The 14,261-nt window shown below is 40.4% G+C and overlaps 1 protein-coding gene across 5 annotated transcripts in view; it reads left to right on the top strand.

Moving 5' to 3' along the window:
- The first annotated feature begins 339 nt into the window (after nt 1–339).
- Nucleotides 340–14,261, top strand: part of UNC5D (unc-5 netrin receptor D) — a 106,227-nt gene continuing 92,305 nt past the window's right edge. For 2 of the 5 annotated variants that reach the window (XM_071729226.1, XM_071729227.1), the window contains exon 1: nt 518–775. In XM_071729226.1, the coding sequence (XP_071585327.1) occupies nt 688–775 (88 nt within the window). In that variant the 5' untranslated portion in view covers nt 518–687. Of the gene's footprint in view, nt 776–3,087; nt 3,156–14,261 lie in introns of those variants that run through there. The other 3 variants (XM_071729225.1, XM_071729224.1, XM_071729228.1) reach the window with 3 other exon arrangements.

Genomic DNA, 14,261 nt, shown 5'->3' on the forward strand with positions numbered 1-14,261 from the left:
CCTATTCCCGCACCCCATTTTCGTACCCTCTGCACCTTATCCCCGTCTCCGCACCCCCTGCACCCCGTTCTCGTAGCCCCCGCACCCTATCCCCGTCTCTTCACCCCATTCGCGTACCCCACGCACCCTGTTCCCGCACCCCATTCTCGCACCCTCCGCACCCCATCCCCGCACCCTATTCCCGCACCCCATGCACCCCATTCTCGTACCCTCCGCACCCCCTGCACCCCATTCTCGCCCCCTAGTCCCGCACCCCATCCCCGCCCCGGGCCCTGCCCCGCACGGCTCAGAGCCCGCCCAGCACGCGCCTAATTGGCCGCGGGGGCGGGGCGGCTCATTAGGGATGCGGGCGCGCGCCGCTGCTTTGGTAGTCGGCGGCGGCCGGAGCGGGGGAGCGGAGCCCCCTCTGCCCGCAACCCCTGCTCGGGAGCGGGGATAACCCCCACCCATCCCGCAGCTACCCCCGCAACTGGAAGGGGGGAGAACGAGAAAGGAAGGAAAAAAAAAAAGGCAAACAAAGACTTTTTTTTTTTTTTTTTTTTTTTGGTTTGAGCTCGACTCTCCGGAGGGACCGCGAAGAGATTTGCGTCCCCCTTTTTCTCCTCGAATTTCCGGAGGGGAAGAGAGCGGCGCGGGAGTTGCGCGGGGAAGTGCGGGTTAACGGGGGGGGATCAGGGGGCACACGGGATGGGCAGAGGGGCTGCACCGAGGAGCAGCCGCCCCTGGCGCCTGAAGCTGCTGCTGCTGCTCTGCAGCTGGACGGCTGCGCTGCGAGGTAAGCGGCATCCTCCGTGACTCCAAAAAAAAAAAAAACCAACCCCAAACCCTGCACCATGGACGATTCCCCCCCCCCCCACCCCCTTTTTTTTTTTTTTAATTTTCTTTTTTCCCTTTCCCTCCCCTCAAGTTTTTCGGCGGGAACGGGTGTGGGGGGCAGAGGGTGGGAGGGGTGCGCGTGTCCCAACGGTTTCTCCGCGCGCAGCGGAGGCCGTTAGAGGCGCGAGGTGAGGGAGCCCCGCGCGCCGCCCGCCTCAGTTACCTCAGGCACCTCAGGGCTGAGGCGGGGGAAGCGGACACCGACCCCAACCCCACCGCGGGGTAAGGAGGGGAAAGTCTTGGGGCTGAAAGAAAGTGGTGGAGCTGGGAGGTTGGGGTAGGCACCGCGGGTGGTTGTACGCCGCAGTTCGGGTCCTTGGAGTGGAAGGAATTTGCCAGCAGGCTGCTGGAGAGAGCTTCAGGCGAGGTGTGGAAGCGTCCTGGGGAATGCGGAGGGTGTGTGTGGATCCTTTGGATGGTGTTAAATACTGACAGCAGTCCCGGTGATGGGTTGTCCCAGAGTGGTGGGGTCTGGGAGGTTCACTGGCCACTTGTGGCAGTGACAGTCCCGTTACTTGATATTTGAAATGATTAGAGTCTTCTTTTATTTAATTTTTTCCTGGTGAATCATTTGAGTGAAATAGTCTCTTCAGGGTAAACGGCCAAAGGAAGCCAACAATTCCCCATCTCCTGGCACCCTCAACACCTTGGCTGGTGTATCTGGACCTCTCAAAGTATTGACAGTGCCTGGGAAGTTGAGGGAGGGGAATCCAGTGTTATGATACCCTTTTGGAGGAAGGATTTATTTTTACAGGATGGAAGCATCTCTCAATCACAGTACATAAATCACAAAAGATTCCCCCCAGTGTCTTGGTGCCAGCCCCCCTGTGGAGGTCTCTTGTTGCATGTCTGTATGTCTGTGCTTCTGTTTTCTTTTGTATATATATTATTGGGTTTGGCCTCTGTGTAGAAAGCCATCCACAGGTACCTGGTGGGTTGTGGCACCTTGCCACAGTTGCTGTGAGACCCTTACTGGTCATCTCCTCAGCAGTGTTCTCTCATTTGTTTCCAATGACTGGTCCATTAGAAGGGAAATCTGAGAGGCTTTTGTGTGCTGGGCAAAATATGGCCTTTTGGTAGTTCTCCTGGCGGGGAAAAAAAACAATCGTCACAGAAGAATGAAATAAATTATGAAAATAGAACATTTTTTTTTTTTAATGCTTTCATCAAGAAACATCAGAAGACTGCATGTATATTTAAATCTGTGCCGTGTTGTGCTTTTGGTTTTACACATCTGGTAGAACTCTTGCAGTTCCTGCACTGTGTAAAATATAGTCAGGATCAGTGAAATGTCACACTGCAGGTCCTGCTTAGCAGAAAGACTCTTCTGTTGCTGATAAAGAATGAGTTTCAACTATTTAATTAAAATGTACCATTTAGGACATTTCAGGTTCTAGACTGGAGCAGAATTGGTTCTGGGTGTTATTCTGAGGCAGAACAATACATTTTTCTGTCAGTTTGGTGTCTGTAGTCTCTCAGTTATGATTGTGCATAGTTTTTAGTTGCAGCTTTGGCTTAAGCAGTTAACCTTGGTTAATAACGCACTGAGCTATGGGAGTTTAGTTTATGTCGTGTCTAAAAGCTGCCTCTGAAACAAAAGTGTTTTCCAGGATTCTATTCTGAATTGGAAAATGTGCAGGTACCCTTTGCATCGCATCTGAAATCTATGGGGATGAAAATATGTCTATAGCTTTTGGCTTTTATGTTACAGTAAAGACTGCATAGGCTCCATGATAATCTGAAAATGAGAACAGAGTCACTAATATTAATTATCTTACTGATGCATTGAAATGAATTTTGTTTTTTACGTGTCTGAATTAAAATGTCACTAGAACATGAACATTAGTGTTCTTCTGTGTCTTGAATTAAAGCCTAAAGCTCTGTGTTACATGGTGTTTATAGATGCCAGTACAATTTTTTCTAAATAAGCATTGTTCAGGGATTTTCCTCTTTCAGTAGTATGGCACTTACTGTACAGCTCTGTAGCCGCTGCATACAGCCACTGGTTTTATGATGATAAAATGCTCTGCTAAGCCACCCAATGGAATAAGGGTGGGTCTGTGGATAGAAATGTGTTGAAGCAAATACCTCCTTTTAGGCTGAAAACTTTGAGGTTTTTTAAATTGTTTTTTTAACATGGTAACACTGATAGTGTTATAGAGATAGTGATAGTCCAGAGAGCTGCATATTTAGGGTATTGTTCTGCATCTAGGAACCAACAAGACAAACCACCTTCTGGACAGATGAGCTCTTGGTGAAATAAGGCATGTTTTAGAAAGGTAAAAATAGCAAATACTGTTGATACTGAAGTTAAATCCAGTGAAGACAGGACTGGTATGCAAGTCGTGTCCTGATTGTACCTTTTGTCATACTTTTAATAATGTCTGTGTACAAATTAGATGAACCTCTATTTATTTCATTATAAATGGGCTAGAATTTAATTTATGTATCTGAGAGCCCTGCCCATGTTTGCCAAGTGCTTCATTGTTATCATTCTCATCTCAGAGCTGTGTAAGAGCTATCACTTTATTTGAGGAATGTTGTTGGTTTGCTGTGGCCACCTCTGCTTCAGCGTTTTCACTGCATTAACAGAGTAGGGAGGTTTTTTAGGTATCTTGTTTTCTACATCCAAGGAGATTTCTGTTGCATTATTAGATGCTCCCAAGTTCTCTCTCTCTGTTCTGATACCCTGTTGAGAGTAGCGCTATTTGATTATTTTTTAAGTATGTTAAATAATTTATTATTTGAAATCTTTGATATGCCAGCCCTTATTGAGAACACTCCATGTCAGCATATTGATTTATTTGATCTTAAAGTATGCATGTTATTAATATCTCAGCTAGGTGTAGACTTGAAATACTCTTAATGAGTGATAGAAGAATAAATAAAATTAAGGCAGAACACAAGTGCTATAGGAGTCCAGGTATGACTTTAAATCACTCCATTCACCTAATGTATTTTTGTTTTGTTAGGAGGAAACATTCATTAGAGCAGAAAGCCATGTCCTCTGCTTTGAACCTTCCTTTCTCACAGGCTGTAGTGTGTAGTGTCCCATGTCAGCTTCTCTGTTTATACATGGTTTATGTAACTTTGTAACTTTTTGGAAAATAAACATTGTTTACTTAGGGTTTACTAAACAGTAACACTAATCTTCACCCCCCTACAAGCTCGGTTTGCTACATGAGGTATAGCTTTGCTTTTTTTTTCATAGGTAGAGAAAATAAGGTTTTGAAAGAGCATAATTTCTCTAAAATAACCAGAAATCTGGGGGCTCTGAAGAGCAGCATTTGAAAACTGGTGCATAGTTATCAATCATGTTTTGGAACTTGTAGTTCACGTTTTTTTTAAAAAGTAACTGTCTAGTTTTGTTAGGGCTTCTTTTTAATCCTGAACTTTTTCTGCATTTGTTACTGTCTTTGCAATCTGTTGTAACATAGTTTGTGGGATAATTCAGGGAAAGAGTGGGGAAAATCTGACTGTTCCCATTAAGTAAAAAGACTGTCTTTGGACATGAATATACTCTAGTTTTGACTGTTATAGAACACTAATCCTCATGGGATTGTTTTAATTTGTGCTCTGATAATGCTTGAGTGTATTACTGCTCTGCACAGAGGGCATACTATCAATTTCTGGAATGCTACAGATAGGAATGGCAGTAGGTTTTTGTTGTATTCTCTACAAAAGCCTGTGATACTGTCCTGGAAGTGAGGTATGCACAGCTTCTATCATGCACTTTCTTTCTACTGCATGCCTCTCTGTAAGAATATTACATTTTTGGAAAGATAGGAGAATTCTGCCCTTTTAGGTAGTATATTACAGGGGGGGTCATTTCTTGGCTTGTCCTTTGTACATGTGTGCCCATGTATGTGCTCCAGAGATGTGTAGTTGCTACCTCTTCAGATGTAAAGAAGGATGCTTGATCTGTAGAGGCATAAAATTATCTTTCTATACTATGTAAGAAAATTTCCATCTTCATACAGTAAGAGGATGTGGTATCAAGATGAATTTTCACCAGTATAGAATAGAAGCTACTCTGATGATATTTTCACAGTGAATTACTGAAGGAAAACACAAGTAGTATGATATGTGCTAAGATGGAAAATTACTTATGGTGCAAAAGATTTCTCAGTTGATGTATCTTTTCTGTATTTTTAGTCCTGCTTTCTGGTGAAAGGTGGAGCCTGAGGGGGGAAAAAAAAAAAAAGCAGAATTTTAACACCAGAGGCTGCTGCTTCAGTTGTTTTTAGATGCTGTTGCAGTGAAGCAGATGGTCAGATTCATTAGTATAAAACAGAAAAAAATGTTTCATTTTCTATTTATATTTTTAAAGAACTTTATCCTCTGGTCCTTAGTTGCTGGCTGGGGCTAAATCAAAACAGATATCCTATGGTCTAAGCTTAGAGTATGAGTATTTGTAGGTATGAAATTTTGTATGCTCCATCATACTTCATCAGGGGTCAGTAAGCCACATTCAGGAGCATTTTGCAATAGGTACTGGAAGATGCTAAGGCCATGTACCCACCTAGGTAAGCTGAACCTTGTCATTTAGCTGCACACTTGTGGTCAGTGTTGTTTTAATCCATCTTTCCCTCCCCACTCACCCTTTTGTGGCCTTTTATACCCCTTTCAAAGGTGTTGTTAAAAAAATAAATTGGTGCTGCAAGCTCTTGGTCAGTAGAGTCCAGTTACTTGCCCCATCCTGTTTAGTGCCAAATGCTCTAGAGGAACTTCAGTGTAGGTAATATTGGAGGACAATTACAGTTAGATGTGATTTTCCCTACTGAGGATTGTCTGGACTACTGTTGTAGGTATTTTTGTGTGGTTTTACCTTTTTCTTTTTTGAATTTCAAAAAGTTGCAGACCTCAGAGAAGTCCTGTTGCACTGAATTAATTTAGTTCCACCTAGGTTAAAAATATTTCCTTTATGAAGCTTAGCATGATTTGAATTTACTTGGCAATTAGCTTGCTTTTGGATTATTGAAAAGGATTAATAGGTGGTGTCTAATTAATTGGCTTATACAAGGTGTTCTTTGTATAATGCTGCTTCTGTTCGGAGGTAGAGCAGTGGTAAACTACCATGGTTTCTCAGGCAAGAATATGTGTGTGTGTGTTGACATGCACACATCATAAATATAGTTTTGGCATACAGATATGCCAGTCTTTCTATATTTTGCTAAAAAAAAAATCAACAAATCACTATACGTGTTTGAAATGACTACTGGCAGTCTCTTCCTAGTGTGTCATGAAATGAGAAAAAAATATGGCTGTAATTTCTAGATTCCAATGTTCTGAAGAGCTTTTAAAAGCCACAAACCTATTGCAAGCAATTGAAGGGAGCAGTCAGGATCTGGACAGCTCCGATGGAAAAGCAATGCAAAATGGGAAGTCCTAATGCTAATTACCCACTTTGCAACCAACTGATGCTGGCTGCCACTGGCTTGCCATCTGAGGGGAAGGTGGCCTGTGGGGTGGCTCAGTTTAGATGCCAAATATGTGCTTTATGGGCCTACTGTTATATAGGAAAAAAAAACCATAATGGAGGTTTTGCCTTTATCAGGCATGGCAGGTGACTTTGCAAGGTAGAGATGGCATGAAGCTGGAGCATCCAGTCTGTGAATCCAACAGCCCAATTTGCTGCCTGGACTGCAAAATTCCAATCATTCCATGTTCCAACTCCAGAGCTGACCTATAGCCTTGCAGAATGTGACTTTGTGTTTCCTTCTTTGGAGTAAACTTTTCTTGCCCTATGTACAGTAAGGATTTGTGTTTAATTGCAAATGGTTTATATTCTTTTCAGTGTCCAATGGATGCTTCAATACCTTGAAATGCTGTAATAAAAAAAGAGAATAATTAATCTGTAGGTAAAGCTTACTGAATGTGTATATACACAAGTGTAATCAATGAATGGAAATAGCGTAGCTGAGCTGTTTCTTCATATCCATACCTGTTTTAAAGGAGCAATAGGAACAAAAATAGGAAAAATTGCTTCTAAATTTGGAGATCTCTTATAAATTATGGTCAGTTATTCACAGTATTGCCTCTGTACTTACACTGTTCCTAATAATAAATCGCAATACTGAAAAACAAATTTGCTCTATTAATTGGATTCAACCTTTTATATAAACAAACCTGATTTGCTGATTTGTGTCTGTGACCTTTATGGTGACAGATGTTTCAGGTTAGCTCTGTTGTAGGCCAGATATAAACCCACTAAAGATCTGTGGTAAGCCATTACCCTTTGAAATATTAATTTCAACATCGAATTCAGGAGGTATTTGCTGCTGCTTATATATTGTAAGTATTTGCTGCTGCTGGCATAGATAATGATAGTTTTCAGGTAGAATTTTTTGGTTTGTGTCTTAACTTGCCAGTTGGGAACATGGACTGTTTGGGATTAAAAAAGTACTGGTGTTGGGTAACACTTTGCCTGTCAAAGTTGTGTATTCCAGATCAATAATGTCTGTCGTGGATGCACTGGAGGGCACCAGGCAGTGTGTGTATTTAATGCATGTCATTCATCTTTAGCACTGTGTCCTAACTGAAGGCTTCCAGATAAAGTTCTGAATGTTGTTATTCACATCATGTAGCTCTTAGTAACTTAGTAATTTTGAAAAAAAATTAAAAATAGTCAAAATAGATGTCTAATTCTGGCATTTATTTTTCCTGGATAATTATGTATTTTTAAGATTTTGAGCCTCCTTGTATGTTTCATACGCAAATGATCAGTAATTTCCCTTTTATAAAAAGAGTGAAAATAGCTGACAAATATTTCAGTGATAAATGTAGCAGTGCAAAAAACTCTTATTTTCCACTATAAATTACAGAATCCTCATAGAATCAGTGGGCTAAATCTGTAGATCCAAAATAGGGTAACTTGTTGTATCTTAAGCTAAGATGGAATAACATGGGGTGAGGTCTATATGAATCTATGTGGAAGTTTGAATCTGTCTGGCAGTTGTACCTGAGAATAAAATGTACTACTGTGAAGTGGTTTGCTGTTGCTGAAGCTCAGTGGTTTCCTGAAGGAGGAAGGAGGAGAGATTGCTTGGAGATTCCAGGCTGTGCCATGGTTAGAGGTAACGCCAGCCTGGTGCTAGAAGAAAAAGTTTGGCAGTATAAAAAACTCCGTAATTATTTAACACATTTTAGCATAGGGCAAACATGTTCATTCATTCTTTCTTGTTACCAGTCCAACCTTACAGGCTTTTCTTAAATAGCTTTCTATTTGTTTTTCCAATTCAGTAAAATTAATCTAGTTTCTAATAAATAGTAGTAGTATGTTGAAAGTGGAAGCCAGTTAGTCCTTTCCAGTTGTCATCTGGTAACAGAGTTTATAGTTCTACTGAATACCCAGAGGCATTCCATTAATACCGAATTTTCTACAGTAACAGCAAAACTCCTTCTACTCCCACTATAATATTAAAAATGTAGGACTTATTTTGTGTCAAATGAGCTAACAAAATAAAAGATGAATTTAAAGTATTTAATCTGTCAGCATCAATGAATCTAAGAGGATTATCATTCCATTACGGCTAATAGATTTTTTCCAAAGATAACTTTGCTACTTGACTTGCCTATTTCTGTGAAGATTGTTAAAGATCTAATTTAGACTACAGTTTAAATATTCCTGCTGTATTTTGATTGAATATTTAAGTTAGTAATGTGGTGCCTGGCTTATGTTGAGCTTGGTAACTTTGATTCTATCACTTGAACACAAGCTCTCATTCTTACATCTTTAATTCTTCACAAAGATTGTGCAGTGTTTTCTGTTTCGAGTTGAACTTAACAGTTCAAGCGTGAGAGCTGTAATTTAACAAATTACATGCTAACCTCTCCTTCCTTTCTGAGGAATTAGTGAAGGGTTGGAATAGCAAGAATAAAGATAAGGATTACCCTTGTGATGAGTATCCTCCTACTCAGTGAAAAGAGTAGCAAAATTCCCATTGATGTGCCCTAGTATAAGGAAAATGCCTCGAAGGTTGGGATTCTTCAGACTCGTCAGAGCTGTCTATGTCTTGGAGTGGGCAGTGATATGTTTTTTTTTTAAAAATAGATAAAATTTCACTTGATGCCCTAAAGAAATAGAATGAGAACACTTGCATCTTCTACCCCCCCAGCCTAATGCTGTGGAGGAGGTAGAAAAGTATACATGATAGGTGGAGAAAATTCTCATTTTTGAACAGAGCCTGGGCTATGGCTTTTGATTTACGTAACTGTAATAATGGCCTCACAAATGTCTTGAAGCTTAATGATTAGAAGTGCTGTAATAAAAGGAGGACCATACTGATAGATATCCCAGTGAATAAATTCCCACTCTCACATTAAATTCTGAATTTTTCACCAAAAATCTGTTGAGATTTGGCAGTGTACATGATACTTCACTAAGTTGGATGTGAAAATTAAGAAGTTTGTAGTGAGGCACTGTTACTGTTTGATTAGGGAAGTTAGCTGAGCTACGTGTAGGTGAACTGATGCTTCCATTGAGTTTAGGATTTAGCAGATCCTTAGTCCTTTCAGAAGACAGAGCAGAGATAGATGTAAATGAAGACTGCATCAAGCCCTTACAGCTGTAATCATCTCCCAAATTAGCATTGCAGTGCTGGAGCTTGTGATGTCGGACTGAATTACATGGCTATCGAAACACCACGGTGTACATCAAAAACTGTTTCAATTCTGTGAATAATTTAAGGACTTTCAGTTTCCAGTGTTATTTACTGTGTTTCTGTAGTCCGCTGTTCCAAATCACTAGAGGTTTTCTGATTAACATGTTGCATGCAGAAGAGGTGGCAAACATAAGAGCACAACCCCTTCACAATTCTAGCAGCGGTGGAATACCACTGTAGGAGAGTAGACCTCTAAAACACTGTAAATGATGACCAGAAGTTCTTAGCTCTCAACACGTGTTGCTTTGATGTCTGATTGTAACTGACATTTCTAGCTGGTTTTACCATTTCCAGCAGAACAGCTTCAGAAGTCATGAACTGATTTGTGCATTTGTGTTTGAAATACAGCTGTATTCCTCAGCACTTTTACCCCTTGAAGATATGAAAGCACTCAAGAGATTTCATATTTTTTCAAAGGGCAGAAGCAGTCTTAGTGCAAGGGGGGAACACAGCAAACTGGCTGTTCTACCTCTATAATTTTTGAAAGTGCTGTTACTGTAATACTCTGTCAATGTTCTCCAGCATCTTCTGGTTGAATGGAGGGGTAGTGGCAAGTGAAAGGTGAAGGGCATTCTTTCTGCTGACCACATATTACTTGTCTGAAAACACATTGTGTAGACTGTTTGCTTGAGATTTGCCTTGTGTAAAAGATACAATAAATGTTTTGGAGTGAATTCAGAGTCCAGCTGCTGCCCACTATGGTGGTGGTGGTTAGCAAAGCTACAGCCCACATAAAAAAAATCACAGAACTAGTGCTACTTCTCAGTCCAGTAAGGACAAAAAATACACCTCTCAGGACAGAAAAAAAAATAACTGCTCTGTGGTCCCATTCTACTCAGCTGTCCTGTGTCTGCTGCACTGTCATGCAGCCTGCAGTTGCATGTAAATCTGTAACCCCTGACCTGTCGCACTGATCTTCCAGAGCAGCTTTACATGAGAAAGTAGAAAAAGCTACTACTGGGAAATAGGAATTTGCCTGCTTTTTTTTTTTTTTTTCATAGTTTTTAACCCTTGCTTTCTTTGTAACTATACACAATAATAATCCACAAAATTCTAACAGCTCACACAAAGTAGTTTGTTTCATTTTGTGTTTTTTTGTTTTTGTGTTTGGGGTTTTTTTTAAACCTTTTGGAAGGTTTATAATGAAAATGCTTTAGTAAATGTATAACATGCTTTATAGGGCATCAAGCTCGTTTTCACACCGGGTAGACAGGAAGGAACTTAATCCAAGAGTTGTTATGGAGGTGTGGGAGTGATTGATTCATTTTTTCAGTGCATATTAAATCTGGAAATAAGCAACTGCATGTTCTTGCTTTTTTGTTGTTGTTCTTGAGATTTTTTATTTTTTTTTTTACCTGGCCAGTAACAGACTGACATGTCATGTGTCCAGCCAGAACACTGGCTTGTACACATAGGACTACAGTTTGCAGCCTTGCAAGTCTTTTTGCCGTGTCACACAGAAATGCAGCAGAAAGGGGAGCAATGATTTGACTCAGCCCCAAATGAAACATGTAGGAATAAGCTTTGATTTAAAAAAATGGGGACCCTCTGCTCTGAGTTGGCTTCTGGTGGCTTTAGATGGGGCTGATCTTTGGACAGGTACTTGTGTAAGAGGTATCTTACACAAGGTATCTTTTAAGATATCTCTTAAAATTTGGGAGAGCAAAAAACTCCACTGTTGCTAGAGTAACTTAGTGATGCTTGTTCTGGTTTGGACTCCAGTGTTGTGTAAGTAAGCCGTATTTCTTTGTGGTGAAGGCTTGCTATTATGACCTAGCTGATGATGATGCATGGTAATGGCTTGTAGTGCTTCTCAAGAGCTAGCCTGACCCAGCAGGCTGCTTAAAATTCATGTATGGTATCAGCTGTGAAGCAATGTCTGAAGCCCATAAAGAAGGCTGCAATATTCTAATTTATTGCCAGTACCTCTTATATCCATTGAACTATTCACATCTTTCCACAGTTGATTATTCTTATCTGCAGTTCTGTTGGAGGAAGAAGAAAGAGAGAAAAAAATTCCTTTGCCACACAAGCATGTTACTGTGCTGTTTTTTCTTCTTCCTTGTCTGTTGGATTAAGTTGGATCTCAATTTGAAAAGAGACAGCAGTTGGATAGGGAATGAGGATGAGAAAATAAAATTTATTTAAATCAAGTAACCTAGGAGCAAACACAGAACTTGTTTTTAAGTCCAAACTGTTCTTCTCACATTTGTTTATTTTAAATCACCTAGCATTGTGGACAGTTGTAGGAAAAAACCTCTTCCTGGCTATTTAAAAAGCTCTCCAAATGGTTTGAAAATCTGGGATGCAGTACAAATCAGAAGCATGCTTCATTGTTTCATTCTTCTCTGTAGCCTCTCTAGAAGTCATCAGACTACATTTTCCAAGCATATTTGACACGATTCCCTTTGTGTAAAATGTGTCAATAAGTTCACAACTCAGTTGTCCTATTTGTGTTCATTCTCACGTGCTGTTCCTTGTGAGAATGTAAGTTAAATTGTTTGCTACAATAAGAAACCGAGTTTATAATCAGTATTATCCCTAATTTTGTGTCTACTTTTCATGTTTGAAGTGGTAAATGAGATGCTAATGTGAGAATACACAGTCTGCTTACAAGAATATCAAAAACTGCATTTAAGTGAAATCTCATTTAGTGTGCTCTTAGCATATTACCCCCTGTAACCTAAAACTCAGCAAATCTTGCTCTGATCTGACATGTTGTTTCTGGTTGATGAGCTCAGCCAATGAGTAAGGCTTTGCACTTACTCGTTACTTTGTAGGCAGTGGGTAGCCTACAGCTCTTGATTATCCTGTATGATTTGTCTTTCTCGTAATAAATAGGGATCATAGATGGTTTAGACTGAACTTTAGGAAAGTGAAATGAATTATTTCTGCCTTGTCTCCTCCTTTGTTGTCCTCTCTTATTAGTATTGTAGGGCTAGAGAGAATCAATCTAATGCTGCAGGAGTTTGGGTAAGCTGTAGACTTGTTTGGTAAATAAGTAGCAAATCCTTATATTTATAAACAAATGCACCTTCTTTGCACACTTATGAAATATCTGAAGCAGTGTTTTCCACCTGGCATTCAGAGGGGAGGCTCAGGAGTCAGTTTCCTGGGTTAGACATTGATGGGAAAATGAAATGCAAGTGTCAAGTAAAAGCAGTAGTCACTTACTTACTGTGGGAGGAAGCACCGAACATTGTTCATCTCCCCTGAAAGGGAGGAACAGGGAAGGAATACCACCATGCTATTGTAGACCTGTACTTTTAATACACAAGAGAATAAAAAAAGAATCAATTTCTTATAGCCTGTGAATTGCTCCTAGCCTGCATCACACTTTGCCAAATATAGAACAGTTGCCAGTATGAAGTTTCAGTAGTGTGTCACAGCTGTCACTAATGAGCCAAGGTGTGGATTTTGAATAGTGCCACCTTCTTTCTCTCATCTTATGCTAGTTAACAACCTGGACTGTCTCATGGCTCTTTGGACTCTCCTCCTCTGTCCCTTCTCCTTTTATTTGCATCTTTTAAAAATGGCCTTGTTACACTTCCAGAAGATAAATTCTGGTGGAGGCAGGCTGCAATAGCTGCTGGCTTTCCCATAGGCATAGTTCTCTGGCTTCCAATTAGCTGCAGAAGAAATCCAGCTGACAAGAAAATAAAAGATGGAATTCATATACTCAGCTGCATTAATCAAGACATAAACCACCCCATAACATGCATCAACAGTGCCTGCAACAATGGTTTTAAATATTTTATATTATATTCTGCAGACAAAGTGTGCTATTTATGGCTTTACACGTGACGTAGGTTATAATCTTACCCAATATTAAAGAATGCCTTCTCTGTCTTGTGTTCCAGTGTTTCCCTGGCCTACTAAAATCTTTCAGGAGGGTTTGGGTTTAGCTCCCTCACTGAAATCTCAGTGAGATTTCATAATTGCTGCAAGATCTGTTATACACATTTCATGAACAGGTTTTCTGCTGATAATTAGTCTGAGATTTCTTTGAGGCATGATTATTTTAGCAATTCTTCTCGTACATAAAACTGCATAGTAATGGCTTGTAATGCTGAGGAAGGTATCTTCACTAGGGCAGAGGCTGTAAACCTGCCATGAACTCAGTCCCTCCTGCCTCTCAGCCACATGGTGGCTTTATTTCTGATATTCTGTGTGATTCTGTCTGGAGCCTGCTTGCCTTCAGAAAGCACAGATCTTGAGGGCTCTCTGACTGTGAAAAGGCATTTCCCAGCTGCAGAGCCACTTGAGTCACACTTGCAGGGGCTGTGTGTGTGTAACTTTTGTGTCTGGTCTGGAGTGATGCCTTGCAGTTGCTAAGTGTCAAGGTAAACATATCCAGTATGTCTTTTGTCCTCTTTTGAGTAATCTTAGCCCCAGAGAGTCTAACATAAATAATGTTTCACCAGAAATCTGTACTCGAAGGCAGGCAGAATAGATGACCTAAATAGATGCCTTTCACCTATGAATATCAGAGTTCTTTGTATCAGTCTGGCCATGTAAGAGAAAAAAGAGAGCTGTGCCTGCTTTTACAAAGGTTGAGAATGCTGTGAATTAATAAATTATTGCTTATCAGAAATAGGAATGTCATGTCTCAGTGTCTGTGTTTCTTTCATAAACTTCAAAAAAATTGTCTTAGGGATTCCCTAGTTTTTTGTAAAAAGCTGGAAAATACTTTCTGGAACCTTAAACTCCCGTCTTCTCTCA

This window comes from Heliangelus exortis, chromosome 30, assembly GCF_036169615.1.
Source record: "Heliangelus exortis chromosome 30, bHelExo1.hap1, whole genome shotgun sequence".
Taxonomy (NCBI): domain Eukaryota; kingdom Metazoa; phylum Chordata; class Aves; order Apodiformes; family Trochilidae; genus Heliangelus; species Heliangelus exortis.